This window comes from Centruroides sculpturatus, unplaced genomic scaffold, assembly GCF_000671375.1.
Source record: "Centruroides sculpturatus isolate CEXI.00-Female unplaced genomic scaffold, Cexi_2.0 scaffold931, whole genome shotgun sequence".
NCBI classification, from domain to species: domain Eukaryota; kingdom Metazoa; phylum Arthropoda; class Arachnida; order Scorpiones; family Buthidae; genus Centruroides; species Centruroides sculpturatus.
This window is the reverse complement of record NW_019385181.1, coordinates 97,864-120,319: the sequence shown is the minus strand read 5'-3', so window position 1 is coordinate 120,319 and position 22,456 is coordinate 97,864. Positions and strand designations below refer to the sequence as shown.

The 22,456-nt window shown below is 29.2% G+C and overlaps 2 protein-coding genes across 2 annotated transcripts in view; both read right to left on the bottom strand.

Moving 5' to 3' along the window:
* On the bottom strand, positions 1-13,308 carry LOC111635839. Its single transcript, XM_023380940.1, has 11 exons — positions 13,302-13,308; positions 12,207-12,340; positions 12,000-12,109; positions 10,353-10,475; positions 8,675-8,876; positions 8,452-8,593; positions 7,546-7,730; positions 7,274-7,462; positions 7,120-7,198; positions 6,988-7,043; positions 1-1,508 (listed from the first exon to the last, which is right to left on the bottom strand). Exons 1-11 carry the CDS (start codon positions 13,306-13,308, stop codon positions 1,398-1,400), a joined length of 1,338 nt encoding a protein of 445 aa, XP_023236708.1. The 3' UTR covers positions 1-1,397.
* A 1,578-nt stretch (positions 13,309-14,886) lies between these two features.
* The window catches only part of LOC111635838, an 18,212-nt gene continuing 10,642 nt past the window's right edge, over positions 14,887-22,456 (bottom strand). The window contains exons 2-11 of the mRNA XM_023380939.1: positions 20,209-20,300; positions 20,002-20,111; positions 18,355-18,477; positions 16,677-16,878; positions 16,454-16,595; positions 15,548-15,732; positions 15,276-15,464; positions 15,122-15,200; positions 14,990-15,045; positions 14,887-14,922 (exon numbers count right to left, since the gene is read on the bottom strand). Coding sequence (XP_023236707.1) covers positions 14,887-14,922; positions 14,990-15,045; positions 15,122-15,200; positions 15,276-15,464; positions 15,548-15,732; positions 16,454-16,595; positions 16,677-16,878; positions 18,355-18,477; positions 20,002-20,111; positions 20,209-20,300 — 1,214 coding nt within the window. The remainder of the gene's footprint in view (positions 14,923-14,989; positions 15,046-15,121; positions 15,201-15,275; positions 15,465-15,547; positions 15,733-16,453; positions 16,596-16,676; positions 16,879-18,354; positions 18,478-20,001; positions 20,112-20,208; positions 20,301-22,456) is intronic.

The window sequence follows — 22,456 nt, the reverse complement described above, 5'->3', positions numbered from 1 at the left end:
TATAACAATTTAATCTCATCATTTTAAAAAATCTTTAACTTTTGTTTTTAAATTATAATTTCATTATATAGTTAGTTAATTTTTAAATTTTCCCTGAATGATTTCATTATCTAGTTATAAATAACAATAGAGATTAGATTAATATGAGACATCAGCACTTTAAGGCCATATGGCTGCCACAATACATCCATTATGAGTATCTATGACTCACAATAGGTTGAACAGCATGGTAAAGGATAGGGAACAATGGCCCTGATCCACATTGCCAGTGGTGAGTTATGGGAATTTGAACTGGGTTTGAACCCAAATTTGCCTAATTGGTAAGCTGATACCACATCATGCAACCATCTGGCTTAATAATGAGTATAGAGAAAGGATATGTATCTACAAAATTTTCAATTAAATGAAGCTAAATCTATTATTATAGATTGTTCTCATGATTAAGAGAAAAGCAAAGATCTTTGAGCAGAGATCTTTGAAGCAGAGAACATACCTTTGTCTTTTATACAGACAAAGATATGTTTTCTGCTTTTATCAAATTGTCATAAAACTATTTTGTAGTGTGTACAAGAAGTGAAGACAGAAGATGTCATTAACTGCAGTACATAAAATGCAATATTTGAAGAATATCTTTAAGAAATTATCTGTATTTGAGTTACGAGATCAAAATTTTATCTCTAATGTCTGTATTCACAACCTAGGATCAAGAGTTAGAAGTTAACCAATTACAATTCACTTTAGTATATAAATGCTTATTGGACTAAAATTTGAAAAAATTGTAGACCTATAAATTCCCACTTTTGTCTGCCCTACTGTCTGTCCATGCTTCCTTAATCTCGAGAACAGAGTTAGATAGATGAAAGTCAAGATCAGATATAAAAAGTTTAGGGGCAGGAGGCTCTGAATAACTATATACGAACTTCTGATGTAAACCGGAAGTCATGTTATTTCAATTCAAAAATTTTCACCTGAAAGGAGTTAGAGAGATGACCAATTGGCTCCACTACTGCTAACAGGAAAAATATAATATACAGGATCAAGACACTACAAATTTGAGGTGGAGAACATATATTTTAAATTAAATAAGTTAAAAATATGATTAAAACTTGCAGCCTGATGTCACAATAAATAATTGCTCATTGATTAACTTCTAACTCTTAACCCTTAGTTGTGAATATGGCTGTAAGCTAGAGTTTATAATTGTAATGAGATTAAAGCTGCAGTGAGTGAACTGATATAATAAATTTGATTAAAGAGTACTTTTGATTATGAAACAATCTATCAGGTAGATTTATGCATTGAGAAAGTGTTGTAGAGAAGATATATGTAATCTGTTCATTGTTGCTTTCTCTTTAAAAGAATAACTGGGTAAATTGGAATTGATATTTTATCTGAATCTATTTAAATGATAGTTTTTCTAGAATAAAATTTACTAATTCTCTATTTCTTTCTGATTGGTGTTGAAATTTCTGAAAGTCTGATTCTAGAACTTCAGCCAATGCCGAAATCTGAAATTTAGCATGTTTTTAATTATAAATCAGATTAATTACAATAATTTAAACCAGTCATGAGCAACCACAGCCTTGCAAGATCTTAATATGTGGCTCCTGAGACTTTGACAATGAAATTTTATTTTCCTTTTTTCTGCCTCATGCCATTAAGCTATCATCACAAAGAACATTCATATTAATATTGACCAGTGAAAATATGAGGATAAACTATACATTAATAGTTTTCATATCATTAGCATGTATTATTTTAGTACTTACTGCACTGGTGATTTATGGAGTATGTTGATATTAAGTAGGCTTAAAGCCTGCAACTACATAAGAAATCATGTAAGCTGCCTGCCAGAAGCCTACAAAGCTCACTTGTGGCCAACATTCAGAAGAGGTTGCTCATCACTGATTTAAATTCTACATTCAAAGATTCATCTAATGATACATTATCATCTAGGTTATTCTATTGATATTCAATGAATAATTACAAACTGAAAAATATGATTACTTGATAAAGATATGGATGATGCAATTGTGCTGGTACCAAATCTGCTGTAGTTTGCCAATGACAAGTCATCAAGTCATCTGCAATCACATTTATGATGTTCAGATATTGGTCTCTATTCAGAATGCTGTCAATTTTAATGGGAGCAAGAAGCTGCTCACCTACAATTCCATACCAGACATTTAAGATAAAATGCAGCACTTGATGTCACACGCATTGTGGAGCAGATACAGCTCAGTGCTGCACATTGTGGTAGACACTCCATTGCAGGAAAACATTGCCTTATTAGTGCATAAAAAGTGCAGGAGTTATGATCTACCATGTTGCACCATTTAAATTACTGTGCAGCATTCTCTGCATGTTGTGCGGGTTGCATGTAGCAGCGAAATTGGTGAATGTTATGGCAAATGTATATCTGGTGTATTTGTGTCTGCTGCAGCTCACTACTTAACCTAACCAATGCTAAAAAAGATCTTTTTTGAACCTGGATAGATGTTTAAGTGGACACCCTACATGTACTCTTACATTAATTAATTAATTGGTATTTAAGATTTAAATTTTAGTATTTTGCTGAGAACAGAATTTGGCAGTATTTTAAATAATAGTACAGGTATCCCTCATATAACATGGTAGTTACATTCCAAAAAAGTACCATATTATGCATATCTGTGCTATATGAAACAAAGATCAGATATTGGTTACTATTCAGATTGACTTCTAATACAAAACATAGGGTTAAGTTCCAAAAGTTAACAAACATACAGTACGACCTCATTTAGTGCTTAGGATGTGTTCCTACATGACAAAGTGTTAAATGAAATAGCATTAAGCGAGGTCATTTTAACACATAATAAATAAGGAAAGGGGAACATGCAACCAAAAATAAACAAATTTTACTTAAATTTTAAGTTATTTTTATATTAATTTGCTCAATAATGTGTTACATAACACATAAGCATATGCACACAGAAATATAAAGTTCATTTTTGTGATGAAGTTGAATCCTGGCTCTTATGAAATTCTTGAATTTTTTTGCAATGAAGTCGGTTAGTGTCATTTGTCATTTTCGTTTTCTCTCATTAAGCAAATATGAACAGCAGGAGATCGCATCCAAAATGCCTCGTCTTGCTTTTGCACTCCTTTCAAAATCTGAATCATTTGCTACAGTTTGGTAATGATAACTGAAATCATTGATCAAACTTTTACTAAGGAAATCTATAGCCAGTTCTTTGAGTTTTTGTTTTCAAAATCACTATTTTCCAGTTCTACATGAATTCCTTGTTCTGCCAGTTTATGAAAGTTGTTGTTGGTAAGGGTCTCACCAGAAACCTGTAGTAATGCCTCATCTACATCTAATCCTGCTGTATTGATTAGGTTGACAATTTGGTCAACGGTACACTCTTCTTGTTGAGAATCCTTAGATACACACACTCCGTTCATGCATTTATCAGTTAATTCTTGCCAAGTGAAGTCAATATTGCCTATGGCATCCATAATATTATATTTTTTCCCAAAATTGCACCAAACAAACATAGATTTAGGGGATGTACAGCGCTATGCTGAATTGCCACCTTTTAGCTGATTGGTTCGCATTTGGAAATAATCTTATTATATATATGAATCAATGAAATGTAGCAATAATTTAAATAAGCATAAATTTTGACCTTTTTTTTTAAGGCTTTGAGCAGACCACATTATATCAAATCAGCATTAATCAAGGAAGAACTAAACAAGATCATTCTGTACAGAGGTTTCTGGTTTCTACATGGTTATCAGTAATAGGTTTGACTGCATGTATGGTATTTTACTAATAAATAGCAAGTACAGTACATACCTATAATAGGTATAAATAAAACATTTTTGACATATTTTAAAAGAAAAAGTTTAATGTTACACTATCTGGAACCTGTGACTGGTGCTCGACGTGTATATATTGTATATCGCTTGACAAATGTTTTTTTTTGTTTTGTTTTTGTTCACTCTTCTTCGGGTCAACTGAAAATTCCCCGGACGGAGTGTATATCATTTGTTAGGATCGGGTGTCGGTTCTGACTGGGTGGGTTGTTTCTGGCATGCGCGGTTGTGTGGTGGGAGGAAGCGGCAGGTTGGCGTCTAACAGCGATTGCCAGGCCAGAGACAGGGTTAGCTCTTCCTTCCGGTTAACGCAGATGGTTAGCCGGTCGGCGTTGTAGATAGCCGCGGCCTCCAGCCATCTGAGATGCTGTTGGTGGGGCGTGTTGATGATGATAGTAGCCTTCTCGAGTTGCGCTTCGATTTCGGGATCCGACGCATATGTGGCCAGGGCTATGGTTAGCCTCCCGTGTCAGATATCCGCTTGGTGTTCACACAGGCGGATGCACAAGGAATGTTTGGTCGAGCCGATGTATAGTAGGTCCGTGTTCTGTCTGTTGTCTCGGAGTGGGATAGAGGAGATTCCGGGGAGTCTGGTGCGATTGGGAGGGTCTTTATCGTTCAGTAGGATACATAAAATTGTGGGGCATCTTTTGTATGCCAATCGTATCCCGTGCTCTCTGGCTATCTTCTTATGCACAGTCTTGAGGTGCGAGTTGAATGTGATGGGGACCCGTATTGGGCTATCTTGCTGTGGGTCGACGACATTTCTTGCGGTTAGGGTGTGTTTCTGGCATTGGTATCGTTCAACTAAGCAGTGTGTCATGTTCGGGAACCCATGCTCAGTTTCTATCCTCTTGATGCGGGCTAATTCATTTGTTAGGGCTTGCTTGGTGGATGAGTGTGAAAACGCCCTCTCCACCAGAGCCCTAAAGGCAGCTGCCTTGGACGAAAATGGGTCACAATAATCGGCTGATATGTACGTGGGAGTGGATGAGGGCTTGTGGTATACGGCCGTATGGATGGTGGGTCCTACTATTTTTATTCCAATGTCGAGGAAATGGACTTCTTCTGTACTAGCCTGCTCCAGTTCAACGGTTAGGCCAAAAGGGTTGTTGTTGACGGTTCTGACGAAAGATGTTATGTCAGGGACCTCCCTCCATACGATAAGAATGTCGTCCACGTATATTTTATAAATCAGGATGCTAGGAAGGAAAGATGGGAGGGAGCTTTACTTTCGAGCTGTCTGACGACCATTTCACAGAGGTCACCCGAGAGTGGGCTACCCATCGGTACACCCTTTTTCTGCCGGTAGATAGTGTCGCCGAACCTAAAAACAGAGTTGTAACACACCATATGGGCCACCTCGAGTACCCGTTGGTGTAGTGCTTAGTCTTGAACTATATTAAACAAAAAAGGTCACAGGTTCCAGATAGTGTAACGTTGATTTCACCCCCGTGCTGAAAGTAAAACAGTTCCTATATTTTAAGAAATAGTTTGTCAATAGTTTCTAATGCCTGATTTTCTTCAACCAATAAGTGCAAGCCAAACTCTTAACCAATCAGAGAAAATCAGCATTAATTGCAATTGTATACTGTATTGCAAGAGATGTTTCTCAATCACAATTTATGTCATCAAATTGGAGTCGCTGATCTTTGAATTTGTAATTGACACTTCACTCTATAATTTGAGATATAGAGATCTTGGGAGAAAATTATTTGAGATAAACATGAAAAATATATTGATTTTAAGCTGAAAATGAATGGAAAAAATATATTTTGAGATAAACATGTTTAAGAAAGACAGGCTCAACTGTATTTCAAATAATTTTAAAGTATTTTAAAACATTCTACTAAACAAGTCAAATATCTGAATTTTCAAGTACAATACTTCTGGCACAGTATTTTCAAATATTATAACTTACATTGATATAAGAATTATTTCAAATACCCAAGTATTTTGTACAGGGATAACTCATTTTAAGGTGTTCACTAATGTGCTTTTCAGTTATATTTGTGTTTATTATTTTCAGCATTTGCCTTGTTATTTAAGGGTTTTTGTCATAGTTCACCTTATTACTTTTACGTTCTGCTATTATTTTAAGCCTAGAACTATTGCATACTTAATAAATGATAGTGTATGATTTTAGAATTTTATATGCAATGGCAATTGAAGAAAAAGCTGTGTTTAGCTTTAAGAGGATATTTGCTTTAGGTGGTGGCCTGGAACCTAACCTGAGATGTGTGTCTGTATTTGATTTTGCAAATATTGAACTTCAGTATTTAGTATTTTGCCAGGATCTAGTTGACAAAGTTTCAATAACAATGTTAATATGAAATTCAATTTAATCAAGAATTCATTAATTTTCAGCATGTAATCATTCAATAATTATAAGTAATAATATCCAGTAAAACTCCATTACTGATTCTGATTTGTTTGAATACCACAAAGTGCCTGCTAGAGAACTTACAGAAAGTAGTACAGTAGAACCTCGAAAACTCGGCTCTCGATAACCCGGCACTCCGGATAACTCGGCCACACCCTGGCAGGGCAAAAAAATCCTTAGTTAATTAATTTTCATTATAGACAGCTTTATAAAAGTATAAAAGCTCTCATAAAGTATTTTTCTGAGGTCTGTCTTATCAGGTAAATTACTGTACACAGTGTATTCATTAATTTTCATTTTCATGTAGTAAAGGCTCTATGCCTTCATAAAGGACGTACTTTTCCTTTGTTTAAGGGTATTTGGGCAGTTTATTCTCTGTTATATTCTCAAGTAAACAATACATACAAGTACAGTACAGTATTTTCTGAGGAAACACTCGTACTTATTTTTTTTAACCCCATTCCCGATAACCCGGCATTTTCACAAACTCGGCCACCCTTCAGTCCACATTAGGCCGAGTTTTCGAGGTTCTACTGTATTCTTATTTTTATTGTTATACAATGCCCAAAAGTAAATTAATCAAGACATATTTTAAAAATACATCTTAGTAAATTAATTTTTTTAACATATTAATTTAAAATGACTGTAAATTTAATTTTTCCAAATAACAGAAGTTCCACTAATCATAAAAATTTAATTAAAAGTTAAAATTTTTAATATTAAAATTTTAAAAGATAATTACTTACATCAATGAACACAGGAGAATTTAAAAAATTGGAGAATGCTGCCAAACAATTATATGCTGTAATAAAATCAATATCATTATTTTAGTTATGTATGAACTTTTAATTAATGTTATAAAAGCGTCAAATTTTAACCTGTTTCTTCAGATAAATCTGCTTGTAAAAGTTGCAAAACTGCAGTAGCTAATTCAGTGATTGTATTATTACCAAGTTTCTACGGAAAAACAATCTTTATAAGAGGAAGGGACATAACAAAATCTGACATGAGTATAATGAAATGAGATCAAACCTTATTTAATGAAAGATTATATAAAAAGTCTGATCCCATATTTTGCAATTCTGAAGATTCACTCAATAAACTATCCACAACAGCATTAGTTGTTACTTTACAATTAGTTAGATTTCTGTCACAATAGGACCACTTCCTTTCAGACATAGACCACTTAAAACTTTCCTCAATTGTGGATAAATTGCATAACTGAGAACATTAAAACATAAAAAATGAAAAAAAGTTTAAATTTTAAATTAATTAATGAAAATATAAGTTAGAAAAATACTTACGAATTTTAAAAGTTCTAATTGTAAATCAGCTGGCAGTTCACTCATATGAAAAATATATTTCATGATAAAGTTGTTTTTATCTTCACTTAACAATAATACAAATTTATTAGATAATGCTAAAGATTGCAACATTTGTAGAATCAATTTTTGGATTTCTGACGTATCTTCTCTGTCTAATAAATTCCCTATTAAAAATTCTAAATGTTAATAATTTTTAATTTAATAAAACAGAATATGTTGTAAAAAGTCACAGGGGAGATTCAAAAACATTTATTAACTTTTATATAAATCTTTAGATTGATACATGAAGGTGTATGATTATCCTGTGTGTATGGATTCAACTGACAGTCCTCAGGTTTTAATTAAAATATGTTCAAGTTATGTAGCTTTCATGTTATGTAATTTTAAAGTTACAAATTTATAATACTTATACAGTATAAATATTAATAATAATAACTATCTGATAACTGTAATGAAATACACACACACACACCACTTTCAAATGTATGTAAGCAAAAGAATAAGAATCCTAACAAAGAAAACCAACTTTGAAGGGAGCATGTACAATGTTGAGATTAATTAATAGTTTATTGAAAAGAGAAAAGTGGAAATGGAAACAAGATTGTGATATGATGTCATAAGGCATTGAAATAGGTATGAAACAAAATCCATTGTTTTCTAAATAGTTTTACTCATTTATTCAGTTTATTATCAATTCATTAAACAAACTTTTATAGACATGCATGTCTATATTAATGACTATAATCAAAACAGTTATTTTGTTGAAGTTAAGTTTCTGGTTAAAATAAGATCATTAATTTGATTTAATTAATGTTAAAATAAGGTAAGGCCAGGTAATTAAGGTTAATATAAATTAGCTATTTTTAAATAATACATAAGTCTTACCAAGTACTTGTAAATGTACTAATTCTAAATTAAAGATATCTCTGTTTTCTTTTGAATAATTTGCCAAATTCCTTAGCAGCTCACTTTCTGCAAGTTTATTTGGTGGTAATTTTGAAATTAAACTATTTACTACTTCTGCCATCTAATAATAATAAAAAACAAAACATTATATTAATTTTCAAAATAAATTATATAAAAATTCTTAATACAAAAGAAACCTCACATTATCATCATCAAATATTTTTGCTGGATTAAGATCAGTGGTGATATTTAATTCTGATTTCATGCAAGCAGAGAGATCATCCTGATGGTTTTCTAATTGGCTATAATTTTCAATATGTCTAGTATCTTCAGGAAAATCCAATGAATGATTTTGTTGAATGTTGAGATTAGTCAAATAAGCCTTTAACGTACTTCCTAAAGGACTGAACAAAGAAATAAATATATTTAACATAACAATAACTATTATATATATATAATATTGTCAATACATACATACGTATGTATGTATTGACAATATTAAATTCTAATCATAAAAGCATAATATGAAATACTTTTTAAAAATCCCTTGTATATGAAGTGAAAGTAAATGCAATTTTAATAAATATACAATAGAACCTTGTTTAAAAAATAATTGTTTTGTAATTCCTGTTTTTACAACTAGTATAAAAAATGTTTATTGAAACATAATACTTTTTTGTTGGTTAATAAATAAAAATAATTAACCATTCAATTATCAAAAAGACTACTTTTTAGCTATGCCAAAATGACAGATATCTTTTTGGCATAGCTTTCATGATTCCATTTTCTGCAGATTTTATATTTAATTTAATTTTCCTCTAAGTTAAGGTCTTTCAGTTATTGATGAATCAGCCATTGTTGTACATTCCATACACTGTTAAACCTAGCCTTTTCCTGAAAATGTATGGTCAGATCAATTCAAAAGCACCTAACCAACTTAACACACAATTCATAAATATTTTCAGAATGTAAGAGTTAAACAATGTTTATTTTGGCTCCTTAAGCATTAAGTAACTAATATTACACAATAACATAATCCTTCCCTCACATTTGGCAGCTTTTCTAACTGGTTTTAGGCTTAATGAAAACAATTCACCCCTTAGCAAAACTTTCACTTTTTATGGGATGTTTGCCAGACAGTGCAAAGTATTCACATGTAACTTACTGGAACCCATTCACTGCAGTGCTGTTAGTAGGGCAACAGGGACATAGCAGAAATTGCATACATTACATTAACTTATACTAGCATATCATTAAATAAAATCAAGTTAACCTTACTGTAATTAAATAAATTAATAAATTATTTTTAATTGTAAGTATTATATTTTAATAATAATTTAAAAACATCAGATGGCATTTTAAAGAATTTAAACACAACATTCAATTACATATGTTATATTCAATTTTATTTAATTCTTTCTAAACAGATTTGTTTTTATTTAGAAAGTAAAAGTAAACTGTTGAATTTTTGGTTTTTTGAATTTATATCATTTTTATTATCATATTAAATTGAAATTATTTAATTTGAGGGTTATGTATAATTTCAACTTATGACACTGAACCTACAAGAAACAGTATGGATCACCTGAAAATGATCAGCTTGATGATACGTTTTAAGAATCAGTTACATCGTAAAAGCAGGATTTCTATGCAATATGAAATTATGACAAAAGTTTAATATGTTAAACTTAAAACTAATTCATATTTTTTGTCATTTGATCAGTTATTTGAAATTGATTTTATTTTTATATTTTAGAAATTATTTGTCTTTGACCCATAACAAAATTTTTGTATTTGTTATTGATAAAGCATGTTTTGTATTAAAATGTTCATTTATTTTCTTTATACAGATTTTCATAAGTTAAATTCAAGTTACTTACGTTGATAATACTTCATTTGGTAGTTCTAAAATTTCTTGTGGAATAGATTTTCCAGTTAGAAAAACAGCTATCTCTTGACTGAAGTTGTTACAGTTATGTGTAAATAAATCATAACTATCTGGTCTGAAATTTAAATTTATTTTATTAAATTTATATATGAAAAAAGTACTTTGTTCAAAGTATTTTTAACAACATAATGAATCTGAAACAATGCCAACTATGTATAAAAGTAGATAAAAAAATAAATTTGAACTTTTTTATGTTTTGAAACTTATTTTGTTTTCTTTAAATTTGAAAATAGTTAAGATAGTTGTAAACATTATTTTTTTTCTGTGACTATTGTTGGATATTAAATATTTCTATTCAACTTTACATTTAAAACAATGCAATATTACTTAAAATGTATATAACAAGACAATTTTCTTTGATTTATCAGCCCTAATAACTATGACATTGTTATCCCATAACCTGTACTGAATTGTCAAAATAGAAACCTTAACAAGAAACTTAAGAATAAAAAACTGGAGAGTGAAAAACTGGAGAAATTTATAGTTAAAGAAGAAACTTTACAATAAAAAAATACAATTGATTTTTATACTTTGTACTTGAGTTTCTTTAATTGCTTGTTTTCCAATTAAACTTCCTAAAGATACAGATTTAAACATCTGTGAGACCAATAGTTATGTTAAAGACAAACTATAAGTAAAAGCTTCCTAAAGATAACTATTATCAATGTGAAAATGCTCAAAAATGAATCTATGTTTTTGTGTTTTGCTTGAAATTAAATTATGTATATAATTTTAGGTATATATAAAAATGTTCAATATAAAACAGATCAAAACATTATAAGTTACTATTCTAAATTATAAAATGGATAATTAATAAATATAAAAATTTAATATTACATAATTATATAATGCTACTTCTTGTAATTGTTTTAGGGCAGTGTTTCTCAACAGGGGCGATATCGTCCCCATGTTGGCTTTTTCCATGTTAGGGGGCAATTAGTAACAATTTATATTTTGGGGGCAAAAAACAATTTTCTGGGCAATATAGTAAAACATTATATTAAGAATAATTAGATATTTTATTCATTATATCATACAATAATTAAACAAATAACATTATACTAGTCACTAGTCTATTCAATGCAGTACGAATTTGGCATTAGCCTTGGCCCTCAGCATCAGAATTTTGAAGTGAAGGAGACAATACTATGTAATGGTTTTATTGAAGGGAGCGACAATTTGTTAGAGGTTGGGAAACACTGTTTTAGAGTGTAATCAGTATGTCATTAATAGTTAATAGCGAGGTTGAGGCCGAAGTTTTAAATGTGAAAACGTGTATGTCGGATGTACAGCACTGCTTTCCTGTAAGCCTAGAAGTTTGACAATGGTGTTTGGATAGTCAGTGGAATCATGCTCAACATTCCAAACACCATTGTCAAACTTCTAGGCTTACAGGAAAGTGGTGTTGTACATCCGATGTAAATGTTTTCACGTTTAAAACTTTGGCCTCAACCTCGCTAATTACATAAAAAAAATACCAGGAAAAAAACCACTAAAATTCATAATGTACAGTACATATTTCTTTAATAATATACATTAACGCTATTAATATTTAATTATAAGATATAAAAAGACATACTTAAATGTGGATTCTCCCAAGCTGCATAGATATTCAAGGAATAAGCTAAGTGGAATTTCTGTGGTTCCAAGATCAATAATTCTGTCAGGATTTCCTAGAACAGTTCCACACTGAAAAATTCCAAGTAGAATTTATATTATCATGTACAACTTTATAAGTAAATTATTATAATCTCTCTAATTATCATAGAAGATAACTCAAACTTACCGGAGGACAACTGTCAATTCCTCCAGACCCAAAAAAATATTCTTGGTCAAAGACAACTATCCCTGTATGCCAAATTCCTGCTAGTTGTTTACCTGATAATTTAATAAATTTCAGATTAATATTCACTATAAATTCTGATCATAATTTTTAAATGCAACAAATTTAATTTACTAAAAATATATGTAACAATAACAGTTAATAATTATATAACTGATCACAATTTTGCCCATTGGCATATCTCTCTTCAAGGAATCAGCCAGCAAGAATGGTAGAAAATTACATCTGAATCATATTAGCAACAATAAATTATGGGGCTATGGATTCTAAACTGATGATAAATGTGATTAACAGCTTATGCAGACATCTGACAAGTAATTATGAAAAATTATGATTCATATTTGTTATAGCTGTATGCTACATTATATAAAAGACTCTTCCTCCTTTACTAAATAATAATAAATTGTGTTATTTATACTTATTGAGTTTATGATGTCTCGATAAACCTCATCATCAACTCAGCAGAACATAAGAAAATCTCTTCAAGTGTTTTCAGCCTATGTTTGAAGAGATATTGTTGAGTTTAGAATAAATTGTAGCATGCAGCATTTAATCTTTATTTTGTTTAGCTTATGTGTAAATATAACCTTGATAATAACACACTTCTTTAATTCAAAATTATAAGTAAATCATTTTAAGGAATTTTAAAGGATTTAGAATGAATTAAAATGAATTCAACCATAAAAAGTAAATTTAGAATGTTATACCTTTCAGATGATAAAAATATTTAACAATATAGTATTATAAAACACTTGAGTTTATACAGACGAGTCCACATATGTCATCATAGGTATAACTAGACACAATTAGTTAAGTAGTCAATTTTCTGTGGTCCAGGCTGACTTACATAGGCATTAATGTTAAAAAAACTCTGGTTTACTTGACACCGTTTAACTCATCATCACAAGTTAAAATCGACATACTTTTTCTGTCCCACACTCATTTAGATGTTGGATAAGTTGACTCCTCTCCTGAAAAAAGTGAGTTCACACCATACAGCTTAATGTCACAGCAGAATCCAATTTTGCATTTTCTCACCTTTCATTCATGCATTATTTGCAGCAAGTGTTTCACATTTCTGTTAGAAATGAGTATCCAAACCTAACAATGCTTATGCTGAAAGAAAAATACGAACTTGTATCTAAATTTGAATGTAAAACTTCGCAAGCCAAATTTGCAAACCAAGAAAACTTTCCAAGAACAACATTGGTAGGAATTCCGTAGAAAAAAAAGAGGAAATTAAGAAACTTTTTCTTGGGTTTTTATTGTGGCTGTCTCAAAAATGCCAGAAAAGGCACTGTACAACGATGTCGAAGATGCTCTGGTAAGTTGGTTAAAGCAAATCTGTTCATCAAATCTTCCAGTTTTGGGCTGATACTGAAGCAAAAAGCGATGGAAATCATAGAAATACTTGGAGTAGAAACCAACTTTAGTGCCAGTGATGGATGGTCAGAGAGATACATTGCATGTACTGTAAGCACTACTGTATTTTCCTAATTGTAGTTTTGTGGTTTTTTTCCAACTTTGTTTTAGTCGTCATATCAGATAGCTCGACACATTTCCACTTCCCCTTGGGCTGTCGACTCATGCAGATTCAACTGTATTTAAAAATATGAATTAAAAGCAGAAGCTATGTAGCAGAAAATCAAAAAGAATTTTCAAAGATATTAATAATAAACAATTTTTCTATTTAACTTGCATACTATCTAGATTTTGTTTCAAAATATGATTCTAAAAAATATCTAAACATGAATATTTCAATAAATGCCAATGAATATAGGAAACAAATTTCCAAATGCTCTTAGCAATAAAATTTTTCTACTGTATTTCCTTAAACTTAAATAATTGCATGATCAGTAGCATCATTATTTAGTTTGTAATACTAATTAAAACTGCATGTACAGCATGTCTTCATTTATCATCATCAACAGGTTCTTGGAAACTATGATGTTGAGTGAAACAATGTATAAGAGAACCAATTTTACCATAGGATAACATAAACAAGATATAACTTTATTATTATTATTCTAATAGGATTGTGTTTGCAACCTTCAGCATTTATTTCCCAACTCACAGAATCAGTTATACCATGTTTATAAAGAAAATTCAACAATAATTATAAATAATTACAAATGTACTAGTATCTTTCCTCAACAACATTAAGTGAGGACTTGCTATATATATATATATTTATTTTTTTTTTTTTTTTTTTTCTAATTGTGATTAATTAACTTATTAACAATAATGAATGCTCTTCATTACATAAGACTTTTGTTAATTAGGGAGAACATATCTAATTTGTTCTTTACATTCTATCTATTATTTAAAATAACATAACTTTTTATTGCAACCTTGAAGAATCAGTTCCTTAACAAGAGAGTAGGTGATGTCATGTTAGATCCATAATATAGCTTTTGTTTAAAATACTTGCTAATGTTTTATTTTTCTATAAATATCTAGACTTGCTTATGTTTTATTTTTATGTTTTTATAATTTTATTTCTAAAGGCTTGAAAAAGTATAATTATGAGATATAAGATCAATTACTTTTCTTTTGTCATTTTTAATTTTTGGCTATATTCCAAAATGTTGGTACAATATATCAAATTTTCTCAAATTTATATTTACTTATTTTTCATCTTTTGTTTCTGATTNTTCCACTAATCATAAAAATTTAATTAAAAGTTAAAATTTTTAATATTAAAATTTTAAAAGATAATTACTTACATCAATGAACACAGGAGAATTTAAAAAATTGGAGAATGCTGCCAAACAATTATATGCTGTAATAAAATCAATATCATTATTTTAGTTATGTATGAACTTTTAATTAATGTTATAAAAGCGTCAAATTTTAACCTGTTTCTTCAGATAAATCTGCTTGTAAAAGTTGCAAAACTGCAGTAGCTAATTCAGTGATTGTATTATTACCAAGTTTCTACGGAAAAACAATCTTTATAAGAGGAAGGGACATAACAAAATCTGACATGAGTATAATGAAATGAGATCAAACCTTATTTAATGAAAGATTATATAAAAAGTCTGATCCCATATTTTGCAATTCTGAAGATTCACTCAATAAACTATCCACAACAGCATTAGTTGTTACTTTACAATTAGTTAGATTTCTGTCACAATAGGACCACTTCCTTTCAGACATAGACCACTTAAAACTTTCCTCAATTGTGGATAAATTGCATAACTGAGAACATTAAAACATAAAAAATGAAAAAAAGTTTAAATTTTAAATTAATTAATGAAAATATAAGTTAGAAAAATACTTACGATTTTTAAAAGTTCTAATTGTAAATCAGCTGGCAGTTCACTCATATGAAAAATATATTTCATGATAAAGTTGTTTTTATCTTCACTTAACAATAATACAAATTTATTAGATAATGCTAAAGATTGCAACATTTGTAGAATCAATTTTTGGATTTCTGACGTATCTTCTCTGTCTAATAAATTCCCTATTAAAAATTCTAAATGTTAATAATTTTTAATTTAATAAAACAGAATATGTTGTAAAAAGTCACAGGGGAGATTCAAAAACATTTATTAACTTTTATATAAATCTTTAGATTGATACATGAAGGTGTATGATTATCCTGTGTGTATGGATTCAACTGACAGTCCTCAGGTTTTAATTAAAATATGTTCAAGTTATGTAGCTTTCATGTTATGTAATTTTAAAGTTACAAATTTATAATACTTATACAGTATAAATATTAATAATAATAACTATCTGATAACTGTAATGAAATACACACACACACACCACTTTCAAATGTATGTAAGCAAAAGAATAAGAATCCTAACAAAGAAAACCAACTTTGAAGGGAGCATGTACAATGTTGAGATTAATTAATAGTTTATTGAAAAGAGAAAAGTGGAAATGGAAACAAGATTGTGATATGATGTCATAAGGCATTGAAATAGGTATGAAACAAAATCCATTGTTTTCTAAATAGTTTTACTCATTTATTCAGTTTATTATCAATTCATTAAACAAACTTTTATAGACATGCATGTCTATATTAATGACTATAATCAAAACAGTTATTTTGTTGAAGTTAAGTTTCTGGTTAAAATAAGATCATTAATTTGATTTAATTAATGTTAAAATAAGGTAAGGCCAGGTAATTAAGGTTAATATAAATTAGCTATTTTTAAATAATACATAAGTCTTACCAAGTACTTGTAAATGTACTAATTCTAAATTAAAGATATCTCTGTTTTCTTTTGAATAATTTGCCAAATTCCTTAGCAGCTCACTTTCTGCAAGTTTATTTGGTGGTAATTTTGAAATTAAACTATTTACTACTTCTGCCATCTAATAATAATAAAAAACAAAACATTATATTAATTTTCAAAATAAATTATATAAAAATTCTTAATACAAAAGAAACCTCACATTATCATCATCAAATATTTTTGCTGGATTAAGATCAGTGGTGATATTTAATTCTGATTTCATGCAAGCAGAGAGATCATCCTGATGGTTTTCTAATTGGCTATAATTTTCAATATGTCTAGTATCTTCAGGAAAATCCAATGAATGATTTTGTTGAATGTTGAGATTAGTCAAATAAGCCTTTAACGTACTTCCTAAAGGACTGAACAAAGAAATAAATATATTTAACATAACAATAACTATTATATATATATAATATTGTCAATACATACATACGTATGTATGTATTGACAATATTAAATTCTAATCATAAAAGCATAATATGAAATACTTTTTAAAAATCCCTTGTATATGAAGTGAAAGTAAATGCAATTTTAATAAATATACAATAGAACCTTGTTTAAAAAATAATTGTTTTGTAATTCCTGTTTTTACAACTAGTATAAAAAATGTTTATTGAAACATAATACTTTTTTGTTGGTTAATAAATAAAAATAATTAACCATTCAATTATCAAAAAGACTACTTTTTAGCTATGCCAAAATGACAGATATCTTTTTGGCATAGCTTTCATGATTCCATTTTCTGCAGATTTTATATTTAATTTAATTTTCCTCTAAGTTAAGGTCTTTCAGTTATTGATGAATCAGCCATTGTTGTACATTCCATACACTGTTAAACCTAGCCTTTTCCTGAAAATGTATGGTCAGATCAATTCAAAAGCACCTAACCAACTTAACACACAATTCATAAATATTTTCAGAATGTAAGAGTTAAACAATGTTTATTTTGGCTCCTTAAGCATTAAGTAACTAATATTACACAATAACATAATCCTTCCCTCACATTTGGCAGCTTTTCTAACTGGTTTTAGGCTTAATGAAAACAATTCACCCCTTAGCAAAACTTTCACTTTTTATGGGATGTTTGCCAGACAGTGCAAAGTATTCACATGTAACTTACTGGAACCCATTCACTGCAGTGCTGTTAGTAGGGCAACAGGGACATAGCAGAAATTGCATACCTTACATTAACTTATACTAGCATATCATTAAATAAAATCAAGTTAACCTTACTGTAATTAAATAAATTAATAAATTATTTTTAATTGTAAGTATTATATTTTAATAATAATTTAAAAACATCAGATGGCATTTTAAAGAATTTAAACACAACATTCAATTACATATGTTATATTCAATTTTATTTAATTCTTTCTAAACAGATTTGTTTTTATTTAGAAAGTAAAAGTAAACTGTTGAATTTTTGGTTTTTTGAATTTATATCATTTTTATTATCATATTAAATTGAAATTATTTAATTTGAGGGTTATGTATAATTTCAACTTATGACACTGAACCTACAAGAAACAGTATGGATCACCTGAAAATGATCAGCTTGATGATACGTTTTAAGAATCAGTTACATCGTAAAAGCAGGATTTCTATGCAATATGAAATTATGACAAAAGTTTAATATGTTAAACTTAAAACTAATTCATATTTTTTGTCATTTGATCAGTTATTTGAAATTGATTTTATTTTTATATTTTAGAAATTATTTGTCTTTGACCCATAACAAAATTTTTGTATTTGTTATTGATAAAGCATGTTTTGTATTAAAATGTTCATTTATTTTCTTTATACAGATTTTCATAAGTTAAATTCAAGTTACTTACGTTGATAATACTTCATTTGGTAGTTCTAAAATTTCTTGTGGAATAGATTTTCCAGTTAGAAAAACAGCTATCTCTTGACTGAAGTTGTTACAGTTATGTGTAAATAAATCATAACTATCTGGTCTGAAATTTAAATTTATTTTATTAAATTTATATATGAAAAAAGTACTTTGTTCAAAGTATTTTTAACAACATAATGAATCTGAAACAATGCCAACTATGTATAAAAGTAGATAAAAAAATAAATTTGAACTTTTTTATGTTTTGAAACTTATTTTGTTTTCTTTAAATTTGAAAATAGTTAAGATAGTTGTAAACATTATTTTTTTTCTGTGACTATTGTTGGATATTAAATATTTCTATTCAACTTTACATTTAAAACAATGCAATATTACTTAAAATGTATATAACAAGACAATTTTCTTTGATTTATCAGCCCTAATAACTATGACATTGTTATCCCATAACCTGTACTGAATTGTCAAAATAGAAACCTTAACAAGAAACTTAAGAATAAAAAACTGGAGAGTGAAAAACTGGAGAAATTTATAGTTAAAGAAGAAACTTTACAATAAAAAAATACAATTGATTTTTATACTTTGTACTTGAGTTTCTTTAATTGCTTGTTTTCCAATTAAACTTCCTAAAGATACAGATTTAAACATCTGTGAGACCAATAGTTATGTTAAAGACAAACTATAAGTAAAAGCTTCCTAAAGATAACTATTATCAATGTGAAAATGCTCAAAAATGAATCTATGTTTTTGTGTTTTGCTTGAAATTAAATTATGTATATAATTTTAGGTATATATAAAAATGTTCAATATAAAACAGATCAAAACATTATAAGTTACTATTCTAAATTATAAAATGGATAATTAATAAATATAAAAATTTAATATTACATAATTATATAATGCTACTTCTTGTAATTGTTTTAGGGCAGTGTTTCTCAACAGGGGCGATATCGTCCCCATGTTGGCTTTTTCCATGTTAGGGGGCAATTAGTAACAATTTATATTTTGGGGGCAAAAAACAATTTTCTGGGCAATATAGTAAAACATTATATTAAGAATAATTAGATATTTTATTCATTATATCATACAATAATTAAACAAATAACATTATACTAGTCACTAGTCTATTCAATGCAGTACGAATTTGGCATTAGCCTTGGCCCTCAGCATCAGAATTTTGAAGTGAAGGAGACAATACTATGTAATGGTTTTATTGAAGGGAGCGACAATTTGTTAGAGGTTGGGAAACACTGTTTTAGAGTGTAATCAGTATGTCATTAATAGTTAATAGCGAGGTTGAGGCCGAAGTTTTAAATGTGAAAACGTGTATGTCGGATGTACAGCACCGCTTTCCTGTAAGCCTAGAAGTTTGACAATGGTGTTTGGATAGTCAGTGGAATCATGCTCAACATTCCAAACACCATTGTCAAACTTCTAGGCTTACAGGAAAGTGGTGTTGTACATCCGATGTAAATGTTTTCACGTTTAAAACTTTGGCCTCAACCTCGCTAATTACATAAAAAAAATACCAGGAAAAAAACCACTAAAATTCATAATGTACAGTACATATTTCTTTAATAATATACATTAACGCTATTAATATTTAATTATAAGATATAAAAAGACATACTTAAATGTGGATTCTCCCAAGCTGCATAGATATTCAAGGAATAAGCTAAGTGGAATTTCTGTGGTTCCAAGATCAATAATTCTGTCAGGATTTCCTAGAACAGTTCCACACTGAAAAATTCCAAGTAGAATTTATATTATCATGTACAACTTTATAAGTAAATTATTATAATCTCTCTAATTATCATAGAAGATAACTCAAACTTACCGGAGGACAACTGTCAATTCCTCCAGACCCAAAAAAATATTCTTGGTCAAAGACAACTATCCCTGTATGCCAAATTCCTGCTAGTTGTTTACCTGATAATTTAATAAATTTCAGATTAATATTCACTATAAATTCTGATCATAATTTTTAAATGCAACAAATTTAATTTACTAAAAATATATGTAACAATAACAGTTAATAATTATATAACTGATCACAATTTTGCCCATTGGCATATCTCTCTTCAAGGAATCAGCCAGCAAGAATGGTAGAAAATTACATCTGAATCATATTAGCAACAATAAATTATGGGGCTATGGATTCTAAACTGATGATAAATGTGATTAACAGCTTATGCAGACATCTGACAAGTAATTATGAAAAATTATGATTCATATTTGTTATAGCTGTATGCTACATTATATAAAAGACTCTTCCTCCTTTACTAAATAATAATAAATTGTGTTATTTATACTTATTGAGTTTATGATGTCTCGATAAACCTCATCATCAACTCAGCAGAACATAAGAAAATCTCTTCAAGTGTTTTCAGCCTATGTTTGAAGAGATATTGTTGAGTTTAGAATAAATTGTAGCATGCAGCATTTAATCTTTATTTTGTTTAGCTTATGTGTAAATATAACCTTGATAATAACACACTTCTTTAATTCAAAATTATAAGTAAATCATTTTAAGGAATTTTAAAGGATTTAGAATGAATTAAAATGAATTCAACCATAAAAAGTAAATTTAGAATGTTATACCTTTCAGATGATAAAAATATTTAACAATATAGTATTATAAAACACTTGAGTTTATACAGACGAGTCCACATATGTCATCATAGGTATAACTAGACACAATTAGTTAAGTAGTCAATTTTCTGTGGTCCAGGCTGACTTACATAGGCATTAATGTTAAAAAAACTCTGGTTTACTTGACACCGTTTAACTCATCATCACAAGTTAAAATCGACATACTTTTTCTGTCCCACACTCATTTAGATGTTGGATAAGTTGACTCCTCTCCTGAAAAAAGTGAGTTCACACCATACAGCTTAATGTCACAGCAGAATCCAATTTTGCATTTTCTCACCTTTCATTCATGCATTATTTGCAGCAAGTGTTTCACATTTCTGTTAGAAATGAGTATCCAAACCTAACAATGCTTATGCTGAAAGAAAAATACGAACTTGTATCTAAATTTGAATGTAAAACTTCGCAAGCCAAATTTGCAAACCAAGAAAACTTTCCAAGAACAACATTGGTAGGAATTCCGTAGAAAAAAAAGAGGAAATTAAGAAACTTTTTCTTGGGTTTTTATTGTGGCTGTCTCAAAAATGCCAGAAAAGGCACTGTACAACGATGTCGAAGATGCTCTGGTAAGTTGGTTAAAGCAAATCTGTTCATCAAATCTTCCAGTTTTGGGCTGATACTGAAGCAAAAAGCGATGGAAATCATAGAAATACTTGGAGTAGAAACCAACTTTAGTGCCAGTGATGGATGGTCAGAGAGATACATTGCATGTACTGTAAGCACTACTGTATTTTCCTAATTGTAGTTTTGTGGTTTTTTTCCAACTTTGTTTTAGTCGTCATATCAGATAGCTCGACACATTTCCACTTCCCCTTGGGCTGTCGACTCATGCAGATTCAACTGTATTTAAAAATATGAATTAAAAGCAGAAGCTATGTAGCAGAAAATCAAAAAGAATTTTCAAAGATATTAATAATAAACAATTTTTCTATTTAACTTGCATACTATCTAGATTTTGTTTCAAAATATGATTCTAAAAAATATCTAAACATGAATATTTCAATAAATGCCAATGAATATAGGAAACAAATTTCCAAATGCTCTTAGCAATAAAATTTTTCTACTGTATTTCCTTAAACTTAAATAATTGCATGATCAGTAGCATCATTATTTAGTTTGTAATACTAATTAAAACTGCATGTACAGCATGTCTTCATTTATCATCATCAACAGGTTCTTGGAAACTATGATGTTGAGTGAAACAATGTATAAGAGAACCAATTTTACCATAGGATAACATAAACAAGATATAACTTTATTATTATTATTCTAATAGGATTGTGTTTGCAACCTTCAGCATTTATTTCCCAACTCACAGAATCAGTTATACCATGTTTATAAAGAAAATTCAACAATAATTATAAATAATTACAAATGTACTAGTATCTTTCCTCAACAACATTAAGTGAGGACTTGCTATATATATATATATA